The sequence below is a fragment of the Sinohyriopsis cumingii genome, chromosome 16 (assembly GCF_028554795.1).
Source record: "Sinohyriopsis cumingii isolate HCF-2022 chromosome 16, ASM2855479v2, whole genome shotgun sequence".
Lineage (NCBI taxonomy): Eukaryota > Metazoa > Mollusca > Bivalvia > Unionida > Unionidae > Sinohyriopsis > Sinohyriopsis cumingii.
In genome coordinates this window covers 93,219,504-93,241,505 of record NC_142976.1, presented here as the reverse complement: position 1 = coordinate 93,241,505, position 22,002 = coordinate 93,219,504, and the positions used below count along the sequence as shown (strand labels likewise).

General features: G+C 36.2%; 1 protein-coding gene across 2 annotated transcripts in view; it reads right to left on the bottom strand.

Moving 5' to 3' along the window:
• LOC149781003 (116 kDa U5 small nuclear ribonucleoprotein component-like) overlaps positions 1–22,002 on the bottom strand; it is a 91,782-nt gene that overhangs the window by 52,842 nt on the left and 16,938 nt on the right. For both annotated transcript variants that reach the window (XM_089938117.1, XM_089938118.1), the window contains exons 7-14: positions 20,850–20,915; positions 19,032–19,067; positions 17,134–17,224; positions 12,193–12,275; positions 10,364–10,530; positions 8,743–8,870; positions 4,292–4,355; positions 2,236–2,326 (exon numbers count right to left, since the gene is read on the bottom strand). In XM_089938117.1, coding sequence (XP_089794243.1) covers positions 2,236–2,326; positions 4,292–4,355; positions 8,743–8,870; positions 10,364–10,530; positions 12,193–12,275; positions 17,134–17,224; positions 19,032–19,067; positions 20,850–20,915 — 726 coding nt within the window. The remainder of the gene's footprint in view (positions 1–2,235; positions 2,327–4,291; positions 4,356–8,742; positions 8,871–10,363; positions 10,531–12,192; positions 12,276–17,133; positions 17,225–19,031; positions 19,068–20,849; positions 20,916–22,002) is intronic.

Below are 22,002 nucleotides of genomic sequence, written 5' to 3'. Positions count from 1 at the left end.
CTAAATAAAGAATTGAGGAATTATTCAAATGAAAATGCTCTTTTATTCAGAAAACCTATGAATAAAAAATAAAAAGTTTCTTCTGGTCCATATTTGCCCCTATTTTCCATGCAAACTTTCTGTCACTAAGACATAGAAAAATGTTGTTGTTGTTGTAGGGTTTAATGCCATTTTTCAGCACAAGATAGGCTATACATGGCGGCCAGTATTAATGGTGGAGGAAGAACCCAGAAAACCCGCGGAAAGAACCACCGACCCATGAGAAGCTACTAGCAAGCTTTCTCACATACCCGCATTAGCCGAATCCGAGACTCGAACCCACGCAGACAGAGGTGAGATGGCAGTGATCCGTAACGGAGAGTGCTTTAGACCACTCGGCCACTCGGGGCCCCCATAGAAAAATGAACAATCCTGAAAAAACAATGCTGACTTAGGAGAAAATCCTTAAATACCAGACTGCATGTCTGTAGGCCAATAAAATGCATCTTTAAATACCATCCTCTGTGTCCAGCTATGTCAATATAATGGGTCCTTTAGTACTATCCTGTAGGTCAAGTTATGCCAATAAAATGCATCTTTAAGTACCTGCCTGTATGTCAAGCTATGCCAATGAAATGGGTCCTTTGTAAAGTACTGCATGTATGTCAAGTTATGCCAATGAAATGGGTCCTTTGTAAAGTACTGCATGTATGTCAAGTTATGCCAATGAAATAGGTCCTTTGTAAAGTACCTGCCTGTATGTCAAGTTATGCCAATGAAATGGGTCCTTTGTAAAGTACCTGCCTGTATGTCAAGTTATGCCAATGAAATGGGTCCTTTGTAAAGTACCTGCATGTATGTCAAGTTATGCCAATGAAATGGGTCCTTTGTAAAGTACCTGCCTGTATGTCAAGTTATGCCAATGAAATGGGTCCTTTGTAAAGTACCTGCATGTATGTCAAGTTATGCCAATGAAATGGGTCATTTGTAAAGTACCTGCATGTATGTCAAGTTATGCCAATGAAATAGGTCCTTTGTAAAGTACCTGCCTGTATGTCAAGTTATGCCAATGAAATGGGTCCTTTGTAAAGTACCTGCCTGTATGTCAAGTTATGCCAATGAAATGGGTCCTTTGTAAAGTACCTGCATGTATGTCAAGTTATGCCAATGAAATGGGTCCTTTGTAAAGTACCTGCATGTATGTCAAGTTATGCCAATGAAATGGGTCCTTTGTAAAGTACCTGCATGTATGTCAAGTTATGCCAATGAAATGGGTCCTTTGTAAAGTACCTGCATGTATGTCAAGTTATGCCAATGAAATGGGTCCTTTGTAAAGTACCTGCATGTATGTCAAGTTATGCCAATGAAATGGGTCCTTTGTAAAGTACCTGCATGTATGTCCAGTTATGCCAATGAAATGGGTCCTTTGTAAAGTACCTGCATGTATGTCAAGTTATGCCAATGAAATGGGTCCTTTGTAAAGTACCTGCATGTATGTCAAGTTATGCCAATGAAATGGGTCCTTTGTAAAGTACCTGCCTGTATGTCAAGTTATGCCAATGAAATGGGTCCTTTGTAAAGTACCTGCATGTATGTCAAGTTACGCCAATGAAATGGGTCCTTTGTAAAGTACTGCATGTATGTCAAGTTACGCCAATGAAATGGGTCCTTTGTAAAGTACCTGCCTGTATGTCAAGTTATGCCAATGAAATGGGTCCTTTGTAAAGTACCTGCCTGTATGTCAAGTTATGCCAATGAAATGGGTCCTTTGTACAGTACTGCATGTATGTCAAGTTATGCCAATGAAATGGGTCCTTTGTAAAGTACTGCCTGTATGTCAAGTTATGCCAATGAAATGGGTCCTTTGTAAAGTACTGCCTGTATGTCAAGTTATGCCAGTGAAATAGGTCCTTTGTAAAGTACCTGCCTGCATGTCAAGTTATGCCAATAAAATGAGTCCTTAAGGACATGCATGTATGTCAAGTTATGCCAATAAAATGGGTCCTTAAGGAAAATGCATCCTTAAGTACCATCCTCCATGTCCAGCTAAAGTACCAGCCTCAATGTCCAGCAATGTCAATAATTTATCCTTAAATACAAGTCTGATAACAATAAAAATCCAATTAAAAAGAACAATGTCAAATTTCACATACGTTTTATTATGGTACAGTTTATCAGTTAAGCTGTTGTAAACAGTAGGTTCTACATTTTCATGTGTTTGGATTAATGAGGGTTTCCCTGTGCTAAAACTCTTACATGAGCAAATATTTTGTAGAGAGGTTCCAGGATGAACTCCACAAAGCTTCTTTGGGAGGAACTATGTGGTGGCTTCTTGGTAAATTTCCTCCTGCAAATGAAAAAGGAAGTTTGACTGCAAAGGTATTATCACCAGCATTTCAGTTACCTTCCAATAAATAATGCTTCAAACAAATGCATAGCTAAATGTTACTTATAAGCTAAAATATACAACAGGTTCTATATTGGCTGTGTCACTTTGCATTATAAATGTTGATGCGAAAGACAGAATAATGAGTAAACATTTGATACTGGCATCTGCAAAATAGTGAATCTTCATCTGGAACAGTGATACATTTAATTTTACTAGTAACATTGTCCCTTGTTAGTTTTTGGCAGCTATAACATACAAGGTGACAGGTTCAAATCCTGGCTGAGTCAGAGCAAAGACTTATAAAAATATGGTATTAGCAGTTGCCTTGCTTGGTGCTCAGCATCAAGAGGTCAGTGTTAGGACTGGTGTAAGGATGCTATATGTTTGCAGCATGATGTCTAAGTGCTAGACATCACTATAAAGTCCCACACTGCAGACATGACAACGATACGACTGAAAAACTGTAAATGCTACATGTCTGCAGCACGATGTCTAAGTGCCAGACATCACTATAAAGTCCCACACTGCAGATATGACAAGGATATGACTGAAAAACTAAATGCTACATGTCTGCAGCATGATGTCTAAGTGCTAGACATCACTATAGAGTCCCACACTGCAGACATGATGTCTAAGTGCTAGACATCACTATAAAGTCCCACACTGCGGCCAGTTACTATATTAAATGAAAGATACTTTTTGTAAAAACCAGCAATCTGGTCAGTCTGATTTATGAAGCAGAGAGCACATGTCAACATGGTAGTCCCGTGACACAAAAAAACTTCAGAAGTTGTTCTCGGAATATATAAATATGGATAATTTTGTTTTCTTTTGTTTTTGTATTTTGATTAGAACCAGTATACGACTTTCATTTAATGTATTTGTTTTCTCTACAACATTTGAAAATGTGGGTTGTTAGATTTGTGTACTCATGCAACTAGCTATGCAAATCGCAAGTACCAGGTCACATTTCATCAACAACATAGTTTTATCTTGTCTTTCAGCAAATTTGAGACATAAGGATTTTAATAGTCACAATTTCAGAGAAAATAAGTAATTTTCATATCGATTTCATGCATGCATCACTCGATCTAACATTTTAAGTTCACAGTCAACATAGGCAATACAAACCAGTAATTTAAATGTCATAAACTGAATATGTGTCAATAAAAAATAACACTTAATAGGATTATATAAAACATGAGTGTGGGACATATGGATTTAAATGTCCCAAATTGAATAGCTGTCAATGATAACACCTACTAGGATTATATAAAACATGAGTGTGGGACATATGGATTTAAATGTCCCAAATTGATTTTGTTGTTTTGGGGCTTAACGCCATTTTTCAGCACACGATAGGCTATACATGGCGGCCAGTATTAATGGTGGAGGAAGAACCCGGGAAAACCCCGGAAAGAACCACCGACCCACGAGAAGCTACTGGCAAGCTTTCTCACATACCCACATTGGCTGAATCCTAGACTCGAACCGCCGCAGACAGAGGTGAGATGGCAGTGATCCGTAACGGAGAGCGCTTTAGACCACTCGGCCACTCGGGGCCCCGTCCCAAATTGAATAGCTGTCAATGATAACACCTACTAGGAGTATATAAAACATGAGTGTGGGACACATGGATTTAAATGTCCCAAATTGAATAGCTGTCAATGATAACACCTACTAGGAGTATATAAAACATGAGTGTGGGACACATGGATCTAAATGCCCCAAATTTAACAGCTGTCAATGCTAACAGTGTGTGTGTAATTAGAATTTTTAATGTAGCTTTAACAATTTTTTAATTTCAATAATGTTTAAGTCATATCGATATGATGTCTGCAGTGTGGCAGTTCATAGTGATATCTAACACTCCAATATTATCTATGGATTATTTTCGTTTATTAGAACAGTACCGGAACTTACGTTGTACTGTTGAAGTAGATATCTCCCCACAAGCGCCTGACAAACTCTTTTTCATTAATTCCACCTGAAATATGTTCAATACAGGATCAACATGGAATATATTTGTAAATTACATTAAAAGCAACACATCATTCAGACTTGGCCAAAACTAAATATAAAAAAAATACTATTTAACACATCAAAGTTAATCAGGGTTTGAAATTAGAAGTAGTCCTCTAACCGAAGATTAGTAACGTTCCTGTCAAACTAATAGAATTCATAATTTCAACAGTCCAATGCCTCAGATGTCATCAGTCAGTGGTTGTTCATGCAATGAAGGTGTAAATTTGTTAAAATCTGAATGATATCAAAGTTTATATTGAGCTAACTGCATAAATACCAGAGATTTCATTGCACTCCACCCCCACCTCCATCACAATAATGCGATCTGACTTTTCATTTTTCATAACAAGTCTCTATTTCCAGCTTTTCTAAACGAAGCAGCATAACTATTTACCAGCTGGAAAAATATGGGACATTTTAGTTGTTAACCCGACTGAGAATGACATCAAATAAGAAAAAAGTTTGTAATAGGAAAAAATATAAATGACTTTTCATTAGATATGGACAAAAGATGGTGTAACTGTGTACCAAGTTTGCCAAAATGTATTATGATGGTGAAGTTTAAGTCTTGAAATGCATCTAACACTGGTGTGTGGAAAGTGAAATTTAAACGATACTACTAAATTTCCCAATCTACTTTTCCTATTGGCTACAAAGAAATTTATTGTAAATTTTAGACCAGTCAATATTCCCAAGTGTAATCTCTTTCATCATTATATTCAAGCTGATTCTGGTGCAGGTAGGAAAGAAAATAAATTGTTTTAGTAAATTATGTTTATCCAAGGACTATAAGATTCAGTAACTCTTGAAACCAGCAATTATAAAAGATGACAAAATGTTTTTATGTTTATATACCATACTGACAAAGAGAAGAAATCCATACACATTGCATCCCACTAAGTGACACTAATACCAGGAAGGTGTGGGAGGATTTACTAGTGAAATAATCGGGTATTCTCAATGAAAGCAAATTTATTTGAGCAAATTAAGATCCTTCAATAACATTTACCCAAACACATTACATTAGGATAACTTTCTCTGCTACCTATAATCCAGCTCTCTCGAAAAGACAAAAAATTGTCTTTCTGTGTGTGTGTATATATATATATATATATATATATATATATAGGGAAGCAACTCATACACATTAACTCTTCTTGCTACCCACTAAGAGGCCACCCAAATGTACCAGATTTTACCAGAGTGAAACCTTAAAGGATGCTCACATTGTGGGGAAGGGTAGGAGGGTAATTAATCAGGTAAGTATTATTGGAGAAACATAATTTGGCTCACTCTGCATAAGTATGTGTGTGATTTGGATTTTTAACATAGCTTCAACAATTTTTCAGTCATATCACTATGATGTCTGCAGTGGCAGTAGTTTATAGTGATGTCTAGCACTGGGGCATCATGCCGCAGACATGTAGCATGATGTCCCACCCATCCTGACACCACCTGACCAGTCTTCACACTAACCTCTTAATGCTGAGCGCCAAGCAAGGCAACTGTTAGTACCATTTTTGTAAGTCTTTGGTATGACTTGACCGGGGATTGAACCCACGACTTCCCACATCCGAGGCGGATGCTCTAACCACTAAGCCACTGGACCAATCTCACTTTGCATGAAGAGGTAAGCATTATCATTAAAAACATGCAAGTCATGTATGATTGTTGCTTAAGTGCAGGGGAGGGGGAAGTGTGGCTCAAAGTTACGTGAGTTTGGACATGTCAAACACATAAAAGATTCCATTTGGGAATAATGTAAGTCTGGACATGTCAGAATTTGACCACAAGTCAGTTATTACCTTGTTGTGGCCAAGATCATCTCTTCCATGAATGGAACAATATCCCTTCACTGTGATTGTTGTTGTTGTTGTTATAGGTTTAACACCATTTTTCAGCACAAGATAGACTATACATGGCGGCCAGTATTAATGGTGGAGGAAGAACATGAGAAAACTTCGGAAAGAACCACCTACCAATGACCCCTTCATTTTGAAAGGAACAAACTTCTTGTCTTCAAAAAAAGAGAAAGAAGTCTGGCATTAGGGTGCTGAGAGTGGTTTGATGTCATTGATGTGATACCAATAAGTAACAAAACAAGATCTTCCTTTATATCTCCTGAATGTGGAGGATCTTCGAGTGTTGCAATCCTCTCCACGATCGGAGCTCCAACCTCCTTTTCAATTAGGACATCCCTGAAGGAAGCGAGAAGTGAAGGAGTTTGTTTGGACATGGATGGATTAGTGGCAATATTGACTGCTTGAGTGGAGTTGCAATGACTTGTCTGGGTATATCTGTCACTAAATAGAGAATCATTGATCTAGGGTATTTCATCTTCGTGGGGCAATCAAAGCTAGTACAGTCTCATTTCTTAATTGTCTTTATATCAAAACTGATTAAAAGAGCACATACGGCCCATGCTTTTGGGGTCTGGGAAAATGGACAATAAATGTGAATTATATTTTGACCCCAAAGGACACAGACCTGATGTAAGGTTGCTGGTGAGACAACTCTGTATGAAGCAGATATCCTCCCTTGATAATGAGTCAGCCAGGAATGTGTAAAACTTGGATATTACCTGTTATTGGCAGTGCCCTGGAAGGTATTACCCCACAGTCATGAAAAGGTAAATGCATTGCAGAAGTATGTGACCACAAGAGAATTGTCGGACATTATCAGGACCATTGATTCAAATATATTTTCCACCTGTGTGGAAAGCATTGAGTAGGCAAAGTAGCTCCAAGAACTTCCTTTCCTAAACAATGTATCATTTGGCGCTCTCTCCGATGCATGAACTATAATTACGGTGCATTTGGGAGAAAGCCACCACTCCATCTCAACCATTATTGTGCTAGGAGTACCAACATATAAACTCCCAGTCCAGGATGTGCAAGTTTGGTGATTTGAACTCCCCCTTTGAGGAGAAAAGTGACCACTGCAGAATTGTCTGACATTATGACAACTGGCTTTTCCACACACGTTCACTATAGCCTTCATTTCCCAAAGGTTTATATGAAGAGATTTCTTTTGTGTGATCTAGTTGCCATGGCAAATTGAGGCAACAGGCGAGCCCAACAGTTGGATGAACTGGAATCATACAAACTGTGATGTCTGTTTCAGGCTTATCCAATGAAATTCCTGCTGTCATCCATTGCTCGTGTTGTCACTGGTGCAGGAACTGCTTTAACACAGCTGAGACTGAGATCTGCCTACATGGATGATCAGACAATGGATGTCACTGAGCAATCAATGCTGTCTGCACGGGGTGATACAGATGTTGAGGAAGGAAGACCATGTTTCATTGGACCTGCAAATGTTACATAGTGTTGTACAAGTACATATGTACATGTCAGGCAATACTCATGATAATCCATGCTGACCTCCTAACTCTGACACTTATTACACTTTATTACTTCTAGAAAGACATGAATAATACAAGGAAATAACATGAAAATATTAAAACTCAACAACACTATTACAAAATATTAAATTCAATAGTGCTTGCAATTCAAAATCACAGTATGCACAAATATGATGGTATTGCATGCGACTTACCAGGTTAGAAAAAATTAAATCCACAAGTGTAAAAATATATGAAAACTTTACACAAAAATATCTCAACAAAGGTTACCAATCCTTTGCCGACTCTTTAACCACACTAATAGCTGGATGGTTATAAATAAATAAAAATCTTGAAAGATTTGACAAGGCAATAATCATAGTACACTGAAAGCTTAAGTGCCACCAAGTGGGGATAAAGGGAGGTAATGACTTATAAGTTCTTACCTTTGTCTATATGATGTATAGACATGAAAGATGAAATTTTTGTCTTTTTGGAATTGCTGGATTCAAGAGGTAGTGAAGCTTTATTCCTAATGTTAATTTCAAATTTCATTAATGAATGTATTTAAAGGAGAACTGTGCTTTCAGATTTGTTGATTTTCAAACTTTGTAAGAAATGATGACACAGCAGAATCAAAACCATTCTTATGCCCCTGTGGAATCAAAACCATTCTTATGCCACTGTGGCACCATAAATACATTTATTAGAATTCATCGAAATGATTTTCCAAATGTATCTTAGTCTAATGGACTTAAAATATATGACATCTAAATAACAACTTTTCATATAATAGAGAATTATGAATGAATATATAGAAAAGGCTGAACTCTGTTAATTCAACGACAGTTCCATATATTTTACACTGACCATAATCATAAATGCCAAAGTGGTGGTAAAAATAGAAAACTGACAGAATGTCAGTATACCTTATTTCTAAGTATATCAGTGATAATGTTAATATTTATTTCTTAAGCATTTAAAATATATATTTCTTATCTCATACCATAGGTGTCTGCATAGATCCTTGCAAATGATCCCAGGGTAAAACAGAATCTGTAGAAAGAGCTGGCAAAACACACATTACCCAGAAGAGGGGAGATGTACTGGTCTGTGTCTTCCTCAGTATACAAACTACAATATACATATAGGACTCAGTTATGATTACTAAACACACACCAATCTACAAATACATGACTTTATTATGATAACTGTACTAACATTAATTCAATATATGTAGAGATGACTAAATCATGATAACTGTACCAACATGTTGTCAATATATACAAAGAAGACAAAGCTATGATTATTGTACCAACATGCAGTCAATATATAAAGAGATGACTCAGTTTTGATTACTAAACGAACATCTAGTCAATATATCCAGAGATGATGCAGTTATGATTACTGTATGAATGTCTAGTCAATATATCCAGCGATGATGCAGTTATGATTACTGTTATGTCTAGTCAATATATCCAGTGATGATGCAGTTATGATTACTGTATGAATGTCTAGTCAATACATCGAATGGATCCCTGAATAGCATATCTGTTCCTGAAGCTGTTTGGCAGAGGTGCAGGCTGAATCGAGTAAACTGTCTTGACCGGTATAAAGTTCCACTTCATTGTAGGACTCAGTAAGTCCTCAAAAGAGTATCGTTTACAAGAGATGACTTCCATAGTTTTTGGAAAATCCAGCACAGATTGATCTACTTGGATTATATCACAAATTGTATCTTTATCCACAATAACCATGGGGTCAATGAAGTTTTTTCTCATTATGCATTTTCTCAATTAATGGAGCCTAAAACTAGAACTATTAGCATGTGGGGGTCGATGAATTTTTTTAAAAGTTAAAAAGGGGTCCTCATACTTGGAACCACTGTTCTAAGATTTTTAATTTCCAAATAATTAAGGACATTTCATACACATTAACTGCCACTACTTTCCCATCTATTAGAAACTGTAAAGGATTTTAAAAAAATAGAATGTGGCATGCTCTCTGAATATTTTCTTGATGAAGATATTTCATCCATAAGGCAAATATTGTGACCTGAAGGTTCCACTGTTGCTTTTATGATCCCTGCCTGCAACCTAATGAACAGCGAAGAGAAGTACCACCAATTTGCAATGTTTTGACTCTAATAAGTGGTGAAGAGCAGTACCAAATATTTTTACTCTGACATGAGTAGGCCATCTCAAAGAAGAAGTCCAACTTCCACTTTTTTAAATGATTAAAAAAACTGAATATATTAGGCTGGCAGCTTGATTTTATCACCAGACATAGTAATGTCTTGTACTTTTTATATACTTTTATCTATCAGATTCAACATAATTTATATAATTTTTAACTAATAAATTTAAGACAGCCAACTAATTTTCATTTCACTCTGGATTATGGTCAATTATCTACGCATTCATTTGCTACCACGGTTACAGTCGTGGTGATTGGCCAAGTTTATTCTTGTGATGACCAAACAGTCTAGTTAGTTCATTAGATTTTTATACTGTCACTAAATGGCACAAGTTGCAATGCTAAAACAGGAAGACTGATTGGAGATTTCCACAACAAAAGAAAACAACAAAATATGAAGGTCAATTTAAATAAAGTTTTAAACTCGGTACCTGATTATGCCATTAATTTCATCCAGTATGTGTCGCAATTTGAAATATGCATCTGCTGGTGGTAGCTTCAGCTCCAGTATCAAACGATCGATCTTGTTGATACAAATGGTAATGGGCAGTCGTTCCTGTACTGCATGCTTTAGCAGCCGCTCAGTGTTCAACATCACCTATCACCCACAAAAAGAAACATTGTGTGAATTCATTTTTACACTTAACTTACTAGCTCCTGTATCCACAAACTCCTCAACTTGAGTATGCGTTCAAATTAAAATGTAGCTTATTTGGACTTCATTAAATCCACAGAATTTTCAAAAAATATTTAATTGTGGCTACCAACAGACTTAAACTAGATAATTTAAACTGTTAAATCTCAGTTCAATTAGTCTATTCATTATTAAAAAGAAAAATTCAGTTAGAGTGTGCAATCAAGTGGTGCAGTTTTGTGAATTCATGCCCTTATCTTCAAAGACTATGTGGCCGCTACAAATGAAAATTTAAAGACCTAAGGTAAAATGAGCCATTTGTGAATAAGAGGACTACATAATTTGAGCCAACGATTTTAATAATAATGGTGAAAATGTCATTTTTGGTCCAAACTACAAATATTTATACCCAGAAAAAAAAATGAATCCAGTCTTCATTGAAATTGTGCTGTCTCTGTTGCACTTTCATTTTAAAAAGATTTCTGATGCCATAGCAATTTTTCTCAAACTTCATTTCAATATCATGCTAAGCACTGGAGTATAACAAAGCACTGCAATATCACTAAACACTGCAATATCACTAAGTACTGCAATACCACTAAATCCCACCCCAAAGATATGTGTTTCCTATTGCACTGGTTTTAAAATATGGGTAGGTAGGTTGTTTTTATTTTTATGTGTGTTTTTGATTTTTTGTGTGTGCTTTGACAGTTTTGCAGCCATGTTGCTACGAGGACTGCAGTGTGGCAGTTTATAGTGATGTCTAGCACTGGGGCTTCATGCTACAGACATGTAGCATGACATTCCACCCAGTCACACTATCCCGACCAGTCCAACCACTAACCTCTTAATGCTGAGCGATTAGCATAGCAGCTGTTAGTACCATTTTTATAAGTCTTCGTTATGACTGAGCCAGGGTTTGAACCTGCGACTTCCAGCATCTGAGGCGGATGCTCTAACCACTAGGTCACTGAAGCGGTGTTATTTTTTTAATAAAAACTACATATACTTTATAATGTTATATATATATATATATATATATATATATATATATATATATATATATATATATATATATATATATATATATATATATATATATATATATATATATATATATGTATATTAGTATATATAATGTACTAAGCACTGGGCTAAACCAGCTCAATTAGATGCACAAATCAACTTCAGGATTTAAATAATTTTTTTACCTGCTTGAATAAAGTGCTAGGGTCAGCAACTACAAACAGGGACGTTCAGTTGACCAGAAACACACATTTTATTTTTGTCTTAGGCATTGCAATATCACTAAACACTGCAGTACATTGTAATACCTCATTATCATTAACAAAAACCAAAACTGAAGGTAATAAACCATGTTTGACTAATTAATGAAAGAATTATTTTGAATATCTGTGTTATGGAACTAGTAGCTTTTCAAGAGTAATGGTACAGGTACACATTATCTGAGGCTGAAACTTTAGAGAAAATGATACGCAAAATACAAAGACTACATAAATTTGTCTCTAATTCTTCAATTGTATATTTTGATTGACAAGAAACACCTAAGCATTATCAGTTTTATAAGACAAGTGATAAAATATAGTGATAAATTTAACCACCAACCCCTTCAGAAGCATCCACGAACACAACCACGCCATCACTAAGCCTGAAGGCAGCTGTTACCTCATCTGAGAAATTAACATGACCTGTAAAATAATTGAATAAAGTTCAGATTTTGTTATCATTTGATAAATTTTATTTCCTTTTCAATTTCAGAAACTGCAATAAGTCGGATTGTCTTGCCCTGAGACAATTTTAACTGCCCTTTTTGTCTTCCGCAAAAAAAAATCTTCAATAACGTTCACTGGATCACAATACATTAGAACACTATCTTCTACCTTGCAAATCTGGCCGCTACCCCCCGATCCCCCATAAAAAACTTTTTGTCTGCTTTTGAGATGATGTGAAAGACTAGTATCCCTTTGGATAGAGCGAATGGCAGCAAATCATTTATCTATAAATTATATTTGAAGAAAAATGCACATTCTTCCAGGAATGTAAATTAGGCCTGGAACGGAAAGGTATATTTTAAGCAGTAAGTATTATTGAGATGACAGTCACATGACAGATGTTGGGTCATACCATAAGCTCACTTGGCCTTTTTGTTAAATTTTGTGATGCAGTATTTTATAAAACACTTTTTCATGTTTTTTTTGCTATTTTTGTGATGGATGGTGGACATTAGTTTTATAATCTGACAGGCATATAAGCCACAATGCTTTCTGCCAAATTTGAATAAAGACCTACATTCCACATTAGTCTCTGCCAAATTTGTATAAGTCAAAAAGGTCTACATGCCACAATGCTCTCTGCCAAATTTGCTGCAATTGTTGAGAAGGTGAAAATAAAAAATTTTTACAGACAGATAATGGACACACAGTCATATTATCAGTCAAAACAACTTGAAATTGGCAGAAAGGTTAGAGAGTTCTTTTTTTCTAGCATATGTTCTTCTGTCTATGACAAAAAAAAGGTTTGGGATCATAGATGGGTAGCTTTTGATAGTAATTGGGGCTGACTTCTCTCTAAAAAGCAAAGGAGGAAGCTTAACTTGTGTTAAAAAGACTTTTAAAAGAGATGTTTCTCTCGGACATGATAGCAAGGAAGAATGAACAGAGCTGAAATGGGTGAGGGTCCAGGGGTGAAGCAGCTTTGCCTAATATGAACTTTTACCAATATTTAAGTACAAAATCCAATATTTCTTGAGATTTATTAAAGCATTTTTATAAATAAAAAAATGTTTGTCACATGAATTACTTACCAAAGATTGCTTTGACATTTTTCTTCAGGTACTCAGGAACTCATAGAAAATCAGTGAGATGGGCCCTTATACATGTTTGAGTCTTTTTACACAATTCTTTGCTCTAACCAGTCTCATGCAAACTTATTTTGACATTTTCTGTTTCATTCAAATTTAACATCATCATTGTGTATTTATGCATCACTAGTCAATCCACAATGGAGTCACAATCTAATCATCAGCACCATTTTAGCAAAGAATGTCATGTGTTGTTGTTGTGGGGTTTAACGCCATTTTGCAGCACACAATAGGCTATACATAGTGGCCAGTATTAATGACGGAGGAAGAACCTGGGAAACCACCCCGAAAGAACCAACTACCCACGAGAAGCTACTGGCAAGCTTTCTCACATACCAACATTGGCCAAATCAAAGACTCGAACCCAGGCAGACAGAGGTGAGACGGCAGTGATCCGTAACGGAGAGCGCTTTAGACCACTGTACTAATTGGGGCTCGAATGTCATGTGACCTTTCTATATATAACAGTAGATTTAATTGGCTGATTTAAGAATATTATCCAGTCAAATGAGTACATTCAGAAATTATTTCAGCAAAGCTATTATTAAGGCCAAGTAATTCAAGCAGTAAAAAATGTGTTACATTTTTCTCTGTGAACTTAGACAACATAGGTGTACATTTTACTTGTAAGCAACTTGTAATTTACAGTAGAACTCCATGATATCCTGCATCTTCCAAATTATCAGCTCATATTTACACCGTTCACATCTATTCAGTGCTGAAAAGTATAAAAATGTGCATGTCTCTTCTTCTTTCACACCACTGGAAGCACTTTATTAATTTTGGGCAGCACTAGGATATTACAGTGTGGCTCTGATGACAGTACCTGAGAAATTTCAAGCAAAAATACAAAGATCAGAGAATTTGTTTCCCTCTTGCTTTGGAGGTTCATGACATCAGAAGAAATGAGGGACCAGCAAGAAGGGTGCCTTTTTGACAGCTCATTTCCTAAACGCCTTTATGTTTTAGTGGAACAGGAGACTGGAAGACAAAGGCTGAGATCTAAGGGTTGCCTTGTGGTCTTTGAGCAGTGTGGACATACATTAAAATGCAACTACTTCAAGGAGCTGAAGGATGATGGAAACACAATTGGTAAGGTTTGAGATGCCTTGCTGGGTATGCAATACATATGTGAAATGGATTCCCAGGCATATCTGTCAGTAGGGTCACATTTGGGGATCCACGCTATGCACAGCTTGCTGGAAAATAGTCTTAGAGACAAGATCATGAATCAAACCAACAACTATGTCATTGCAAACCTTGTGTGTCAAAGGTTTCAGGTCCAAGTACTGAGGATGACCCAAACATTCCCAGACCTGCATTAGCCCTGTCACTAGTAGGCTTCAGTGTGTATTTTGCACAAAGAAGGACTGATGCTTGGGTCTTAAAGTTGCCTCTTGAAGCAGTGCAAGTTCCCAGTGACCTGACCAGACTTGGGCAACTGTTTAAAGAAAGGCTGTATTTTCTTAGCTAAAAGGTTGACATATGTCAAAGGAGACAGAACTCAAGAATTATAAGCTGGAATACTTTTCCATTGTGGCCGAGTGGTCTAAAGTGCTCTTCGTTACGGATCACTGCCATCTCACCTCTGTCTGCGGCGGTTCGAGTCTAAGATTCAGCCAATGTGGGCATGTGAGAAAGCCTGCCAGTAGCTTCTCGTGGGTCGGTGGTTCTTTCCAGGGTTTTCCGGGTTCTTCCTCCACCATTAATACTGGCCGCCATGTATAGCCTATCGTGCTGAAAAATGGCGTTAAACCCCACAACAACAACAACTTTTCCATTGGATGATTAGAAGGTTCAGTCATCCCTCGACGCTGTTAGATAAAGTAAACAAGTGGCTTGCAAAGTCAGAATTATAGGGCATTTTCTTTTTTTTCATTTTCTTGAAGCCTCCTCAAGTAGTAATGATGACTGCTAGCCAAGGGTTGTTGATCCACTTCATTTCGATTTATTAGCTGAAATAGTCCTATTGGTCCTTTATCTGATTGGATGCAAATGAAAAAGAAACTGATCCAATCAGATTCCCTGCTACATTTGAACTGGGAGATTGTTAGAATAATGTGTGGCTGCCATATACAACAACACATGTAAGTAAGTTTCTCCAATTTAAACATTTTAAGCAACTTTTCCTTAAGTCAATGCTGGTGGACATTATGGAAAATGCCTATACGGAACCATGGGTATTTAATTTTGCTGCTGTAGGCAGGGACTCATTTATCTTCAAAAAGGTACATGTTGTACACAGTTTTAATGGGTTAAATATGCCATCGGTTGATGTGGAATGAAGTGTATTGATGAATCTTGGTTAGTGAAAGGGGATAGAGTAGGCATGTATCTGGAGAAAAAGAATGAAGCTGAGAATCCATTAAATTCTGAAATAGTAATCTCCAGGCACTCCAAGTTAGACATGGGTATCTGGGATATAGAAATTGTCACAACCAGTATAATGGCAGGGCTTGGGCTTGAATCGAAAAGACTGGGTGCAAGACACTTTTTGAATCTTGGGTTTTGGACTGTATGTAGAGAAAACAGAATACTGTACCCAGTTCTGGTGGCACTAAAGTAGAGTGGATGAGATGTGAGGTCAGATGACAACTGGGTTTTAGGTCTGGTACTGGATGTCATGAGACAGATTACCTTAACCATAGTCCATGCAGCGATGAGTTTTCCAGGAATGGTCCAAGTGGGCCACTGTACCATGTTGATACCTGCTAGTTAGTTTGTTCAGTGCTGGTGCGACAGGAAGAACATGGTGCCAACTTAGAAACGATGTTGCAGCAGTCACATAGGGTGCACAAGGTGATGAAGAATGACAACTTGGCCTCAAGTAAATGCTATATACCAAAAAGGTAGTATGGTATGTCAATGTGTAGATGCATAATTGGGGATCGAAATGCATACAAACTAGCTGGAATGGGCAGAAGCAGGCAGGTCTGTATACAGTACACTCCAATATAGTGTCTTTACACAATACATACTTTTTATTGATCTGGCATATTAGTAACAAAAAACTGTACTAAATTTTTAATAAACAAAATTACATTTTCTGATGTAATGATTTACAGTTATTCTCACCTAAGAAGAAAATAGAGGCAAAAAGTGTCTCCCAGTTAAAAATGAATACTTTGACTGGATGAAAACTGACACTTGTTAGCACTGACAATATATATTACTAATATAATTTCACCACAAACATTTTTATAACCACTAATTACTATTATCCCTAAAAATGCTCAAATTTTATGCTTGCTAAAAGATTGTAATTTATAGAATTAGGAAATTAATGAAGATCCACCAAGTTAACTAAATCTTTACCAACCGTCACCAAGAAGCTAGTCATTGTTTTAAAAGAACTGATATTATCTGCAAATAAAATTTACACTTCTTTTTCTTAATACATGCTGTTGTTGTTGTTGTGGGGTTTAACGCCATTTTTCAGCACATGATAGGCTATGCATGGCGGCCAGTATTAATGGTGGAGGATGAACCCGGAAAAACCCCGGGAAGAACCACCAACCCACGAGAAGCTACTGGCAAGCTTTCTCACATACCCACATTGGCTGAATCCTAGACTCTAATCCATGCAGACAGAGGTGAGATGGCAGTGATCCATAACGGAGAGCGCTTTAGACCACTCGGCCACTCGGGGGCCCCCCTTAATACATGCTGTAAAAAGTTATAATTACCTGGAGTATCAAAGATGTTCAGAAGGTAAGACTTGTTCTTTGTATCTGGTAGTACAAGTGTCACAGGTGTTGCCTTGATGCTCACACCTCTCTGTAAAAATAGGGTACATTATTCTCAGAAAGAAAGTAGTTCTATAACTGCATATGCTATTGTTTTGCAAAGTCCCGAATCATAAATCCAAGCCAAAATTTATACAACGTTTCTATTAACACCATCAAATAATTTCATGGTGGTTAATTAAATTAAACCATATAAAAATCAAGCCATCAGTTTGACATTAGGGGTAGTCTAGCATTCTAAATGGAAACAGTTTCAAAGAATACAAATACAAGCACGAACAACCACAATGAATAGAACTTTGGCATGAACAACCACAATGAATAGAACTTTGGCATGAACAACCACAATGAATATAACTTTGGCATGAACAACCACAATGAACAGAACTTTGGCATGAACAACCACAATGAGTAGAACTTTGGAATGAACAACCCCAATGAATAGAACTTTGGCATGAACAACCACAATGAGTAGAACTTTGGCATGAACAACCATGACGAGTAGAACTTTGGCATGAACAACCACAATGACTAGAACTTTCGCAAAGCTAAAACAAGACTCCCTTGAAGGGTATGATGCTCTACTGGACAAAATTAATTTCCTGGAATTCAAGATAAGAACATTTTTTCCTTTTAACTGTCAAATGTTGAAACCATCTCTGGTATTCTTCAGTAATAGCAAAATTTTCAATCCAGCTGCTGTGGTGTACATACTTGATGTCAGCTTGGCATCATTTTCATAGGACAAGGCAGACTTTATTATAAGTCTTTTGGTGAAAACTTCATGTCATAATGACCATCCATTCTAAGTGACTAGTGACATGATTTTTTAACCCAACATTCAAGTGGAGTTGTGATAAGATTTTTAGATGACGGCCATGGTGGCATTATTAGATGTCAGATCGGTAAGGACCAACTAGACATAAGAAGTCTTTTAGTGCTGATATGATCATCCAAGTAGAAGGAATTTTAAAAAATTCCAGATGGCCACCATGCAGCCATATTGGATGTCCAAGTAACAGCATTTTCATTTAAGACCAACTGGACCATGGAATGAATGTGTGTGTAAACTTCATGGCAATCCTCCCAATAGTATAGGAGCACTGATAATTATCTTGTGCTAACAATGAATGATGTAGTTGTTGTTGTAGGGTTTAACACCATTTTCCAGCACAAGATAGGCTATACATGGCAGCCAGTGTATATGGTGGATGAAGAATCTGGGTAAACTCCAGAAAGAACCACTGACCCACAAGAAACTACTTGCAAGCTTTCTCACATACCCACATTGGTCAAATCAGAGACTCGAACCCACACAGACAGATGGATGAAAGACCTTCCATAAGCTCTTCTGGTCTGTGACAAGTAAAGCTACAGACAAACAGTAAACACACAAAACTAGATGATGACTGAGAGCAAGATATGTGTAGAAAGTATATCATTCTAAAATTCTGCAAATTGTATTATTTTCTATGTCACAAAATGGAGTGTATGTGGACAATTTCCTACCTAAACTGAATACCAACACTGAATGGCATAAAATCAAATGTATCATGCATTACCAAGCCTTTTTTAAGCCTTCTAAAATGCGTTATTCACATCAAGATCAAGACTCTGTCTGATGCTCCAAGTTTTGTTTTGCATTGTTCACAAAATATCCCATACAATTTTTTAAACATGCAATTAGATTCAAACCAGGAATTAAAATGCCCAATTTAACATATTGCTTTCTAAAGCTCGGCACATGTTAAAACATGGATTCCAAAGCATTATGAAGACTTCTGCTAGTCAAAGAATAAAAAAGTAAAAGACTATGTAATTTGTATTGTATTACTAACCTCTTGTTCTGTAAACAGAGTATCTGTATACCGTGTCTGTAAAGAAAGGATAACAAATACTGTAAAGACTCACTTTTAAGGTAGGTCTGTAAAGAAAGGATAACAAATACTGTACAGACTCACTTTTAAGGTAGGTCTGTAAAGAAAGGATAACAAATACTGTACAGACTCACTTTTAAGGTAGGTCTGTAAAGAAAGGATAACAAATACTGTACAGACTCACTTTTAAGGTAGGTCTGTAAAGAAAGGATAACAAATACTGTACAGACTCACTTTTAAGCTAGGTCTGTAAAGAAAGGATAACAAATACTGTACAGACTCACTTTTAAGCTAGGTCTGTAAAGAAAGGATAACAAATACTGTACAGACTCACTTTTAAGGTAGGTCTGTAAAGAAAGGATAACAAATACTGTACAGACTCACTTTTAAGCTAGGTTCATTGCAAGCTCGATATAAGCAGGTCTGTTGTCGCAAAATGTGCTGGCAGTAGACAGCAAACAACATTGACCTGACAGCACATTATACAATGGTGGATCAGGGTCTTTGTTGTTTGCAAATGGACAAATCTTACAAGCATGTACATATGGTACTGTATTAGTCAATATTCCAAAAAGCATGAAAATCAATACTGCAACCAGAACATGGGTAATCCAGCAGACTTAGGAAAATGGTGAAATATGCAAACGGATGACAAAAAAGATGAAATCTGGAGATTTAAAAAATTTGACCAGGAGGTTTTTACTTCAAACTGGACGGATTTTCATCTATCCATTTTTCAGCAAGTAAAAAGGACAAAAATATCATTAAATAAATTTTAATAATATGCAAATATGATTAAATAGAGTATAATTTAATAATATATAAATATGATAAGATAAAAGCTAGCAAAATATATTCACAATTCAATAGCATGATAAAATGATGCCAGTCTGTGCAACATAAAACATATAACATCCCTGCTTTCTTTCTAATACTTTGAAAATTAGCGTAATCTTGAGTTCCACTTCTATTTAAATCATTGAAACACAGCATTATAGTGCTGGGGTGCTTTCTGACTTTGGGATTTAACTGTCAAATAATAATCTGAAAACTGAACAAGAGTGAGAAGAAAAAAAGTCTTCTACAACCAGCAATTTGGGTTTTCTGATGCAGATTCTTGTACTTAAAACGAACTATGTTAGAAAGCTAATGGTGTCAAGTGCATACAGTTTTCCAGAATACACTGTTTAGGACCTAGGAAAGGATTCTCAGAAGGTGAACTAAAAAGCCACCCCCACCCCCAGATAGGAGTTGAAATCCTTGAAGGGGTTAATTTAAACTACCTCAGTAAGATTAAACAATCTGAAAAGCTGATGATTTTGTTTTAGTATCCACTACAAGTTGACTGAGTACACGAAAGTCAAAAGCCAGATTTGAAAGAAGACAAATAACGGCAGTGAATAAGAGACTGACAGAACTAAACCATTCCATCAATCAACTCGAGCTTCAAAAATTGATTTGCAAAAAAAATGCTGCAGGACACGTCAACAACCACTAAAGCATCCATAAATTTATATCAATTTGTCATTTGCCTAGTGTTTTACTGATTAAGACAAATCAATTACCACATTTTATTGCTACAAAAAGTCTGCACTCTAAGTTGTAAAAACACATCTTTACATGGTTTTCTTCTTCTTTCTTTTAGATGACACTGATTTGCAAATGATATAGCAAAATGCATGTCAGGACTGTATACAATCATGTACTGCACTCATCCAAAATATCTGGAAGAAAAGCAATATTGAACATCGATGTTTAGCATGTCCAAGTAAAACTTACATCCTTGCCATCCCGACTCTGCATTTCAGGATGAGTCTGTTCAAGCAAACAATCCACAAAAGAAGTCTGAAAATAATGACACAGAACATACAATTATCATTTGTCTACTTGCATACAATTACAATGATGAAATAATTTGTCTAATAGTGTATAGAGAGTAGTTATTTAACATGATGAAATAATTTATCTAATAGTGTATAGAGAGTAGTTATTTAGCATGATGAAATAATTTGTCTAATACTGTATAGAGAGTAGTAATTTAACATGATGAAATAATTTGTCTAACAGTGTATAGAGAGTAGTTATTTAGCATGATGAAATAATTTGTCTACTCAAGTATACAGTACGATTATGATGAAAAAATACTGGTGTATACAATTTAACTATTATTATGAAATCATTTGCCCACTGGCACAGAAATATGACGAAATCATCTGTCTACTGGTATAGAAATATGATGAAATCTGTCTACTGTTATAGAAATATGCTGAAATCATCTATCTACTGGAATATGAATATCGTGATGAAATCATCTGTCTACTGGTATATAAATATGTGAAATCATCTGTCTATTGGTATGGAAATATGCTGAAATCATGTCTACTGGTATATAAATATGATGAAATCTGTCTACTGGTATAGAAATACAATGAAATCATGTGTCTACTGGTATAGAAATATGATTAAATCATCTGTCCACTGATATATGAATATCATGATGAAATCATGTCTACTGGTATAGAAATATGGTGAAATCATGTCTACTGGTATAGAAATACAATGAAATCATCTGTCTACTGGTACAGAAATATGATGAAATCATCTTTCTACTGGTGTATGCAGTGTAATTAATTTCATGAAGAACTGATCTGTCTTCTGGCACATAAAGTATAATTATCACCATGATGAATTCTTCTGTCCACCGGCACAGTCTAATTAACTTCATAATGAAATCATGTATCTACTGGTACATACAGTCTAATTAACATCATAATGAAATCATGTGTCTACCGATACAGTCTAATTAACATCATAATGAAATCATGTGTCTACTGGTACACACAGTCTAATTAACATCATAACGAAATCATGTGTCTACTGGTACACACAGTCTAATTAACATCATAACAAAATCATGTATCTACTGGTACAC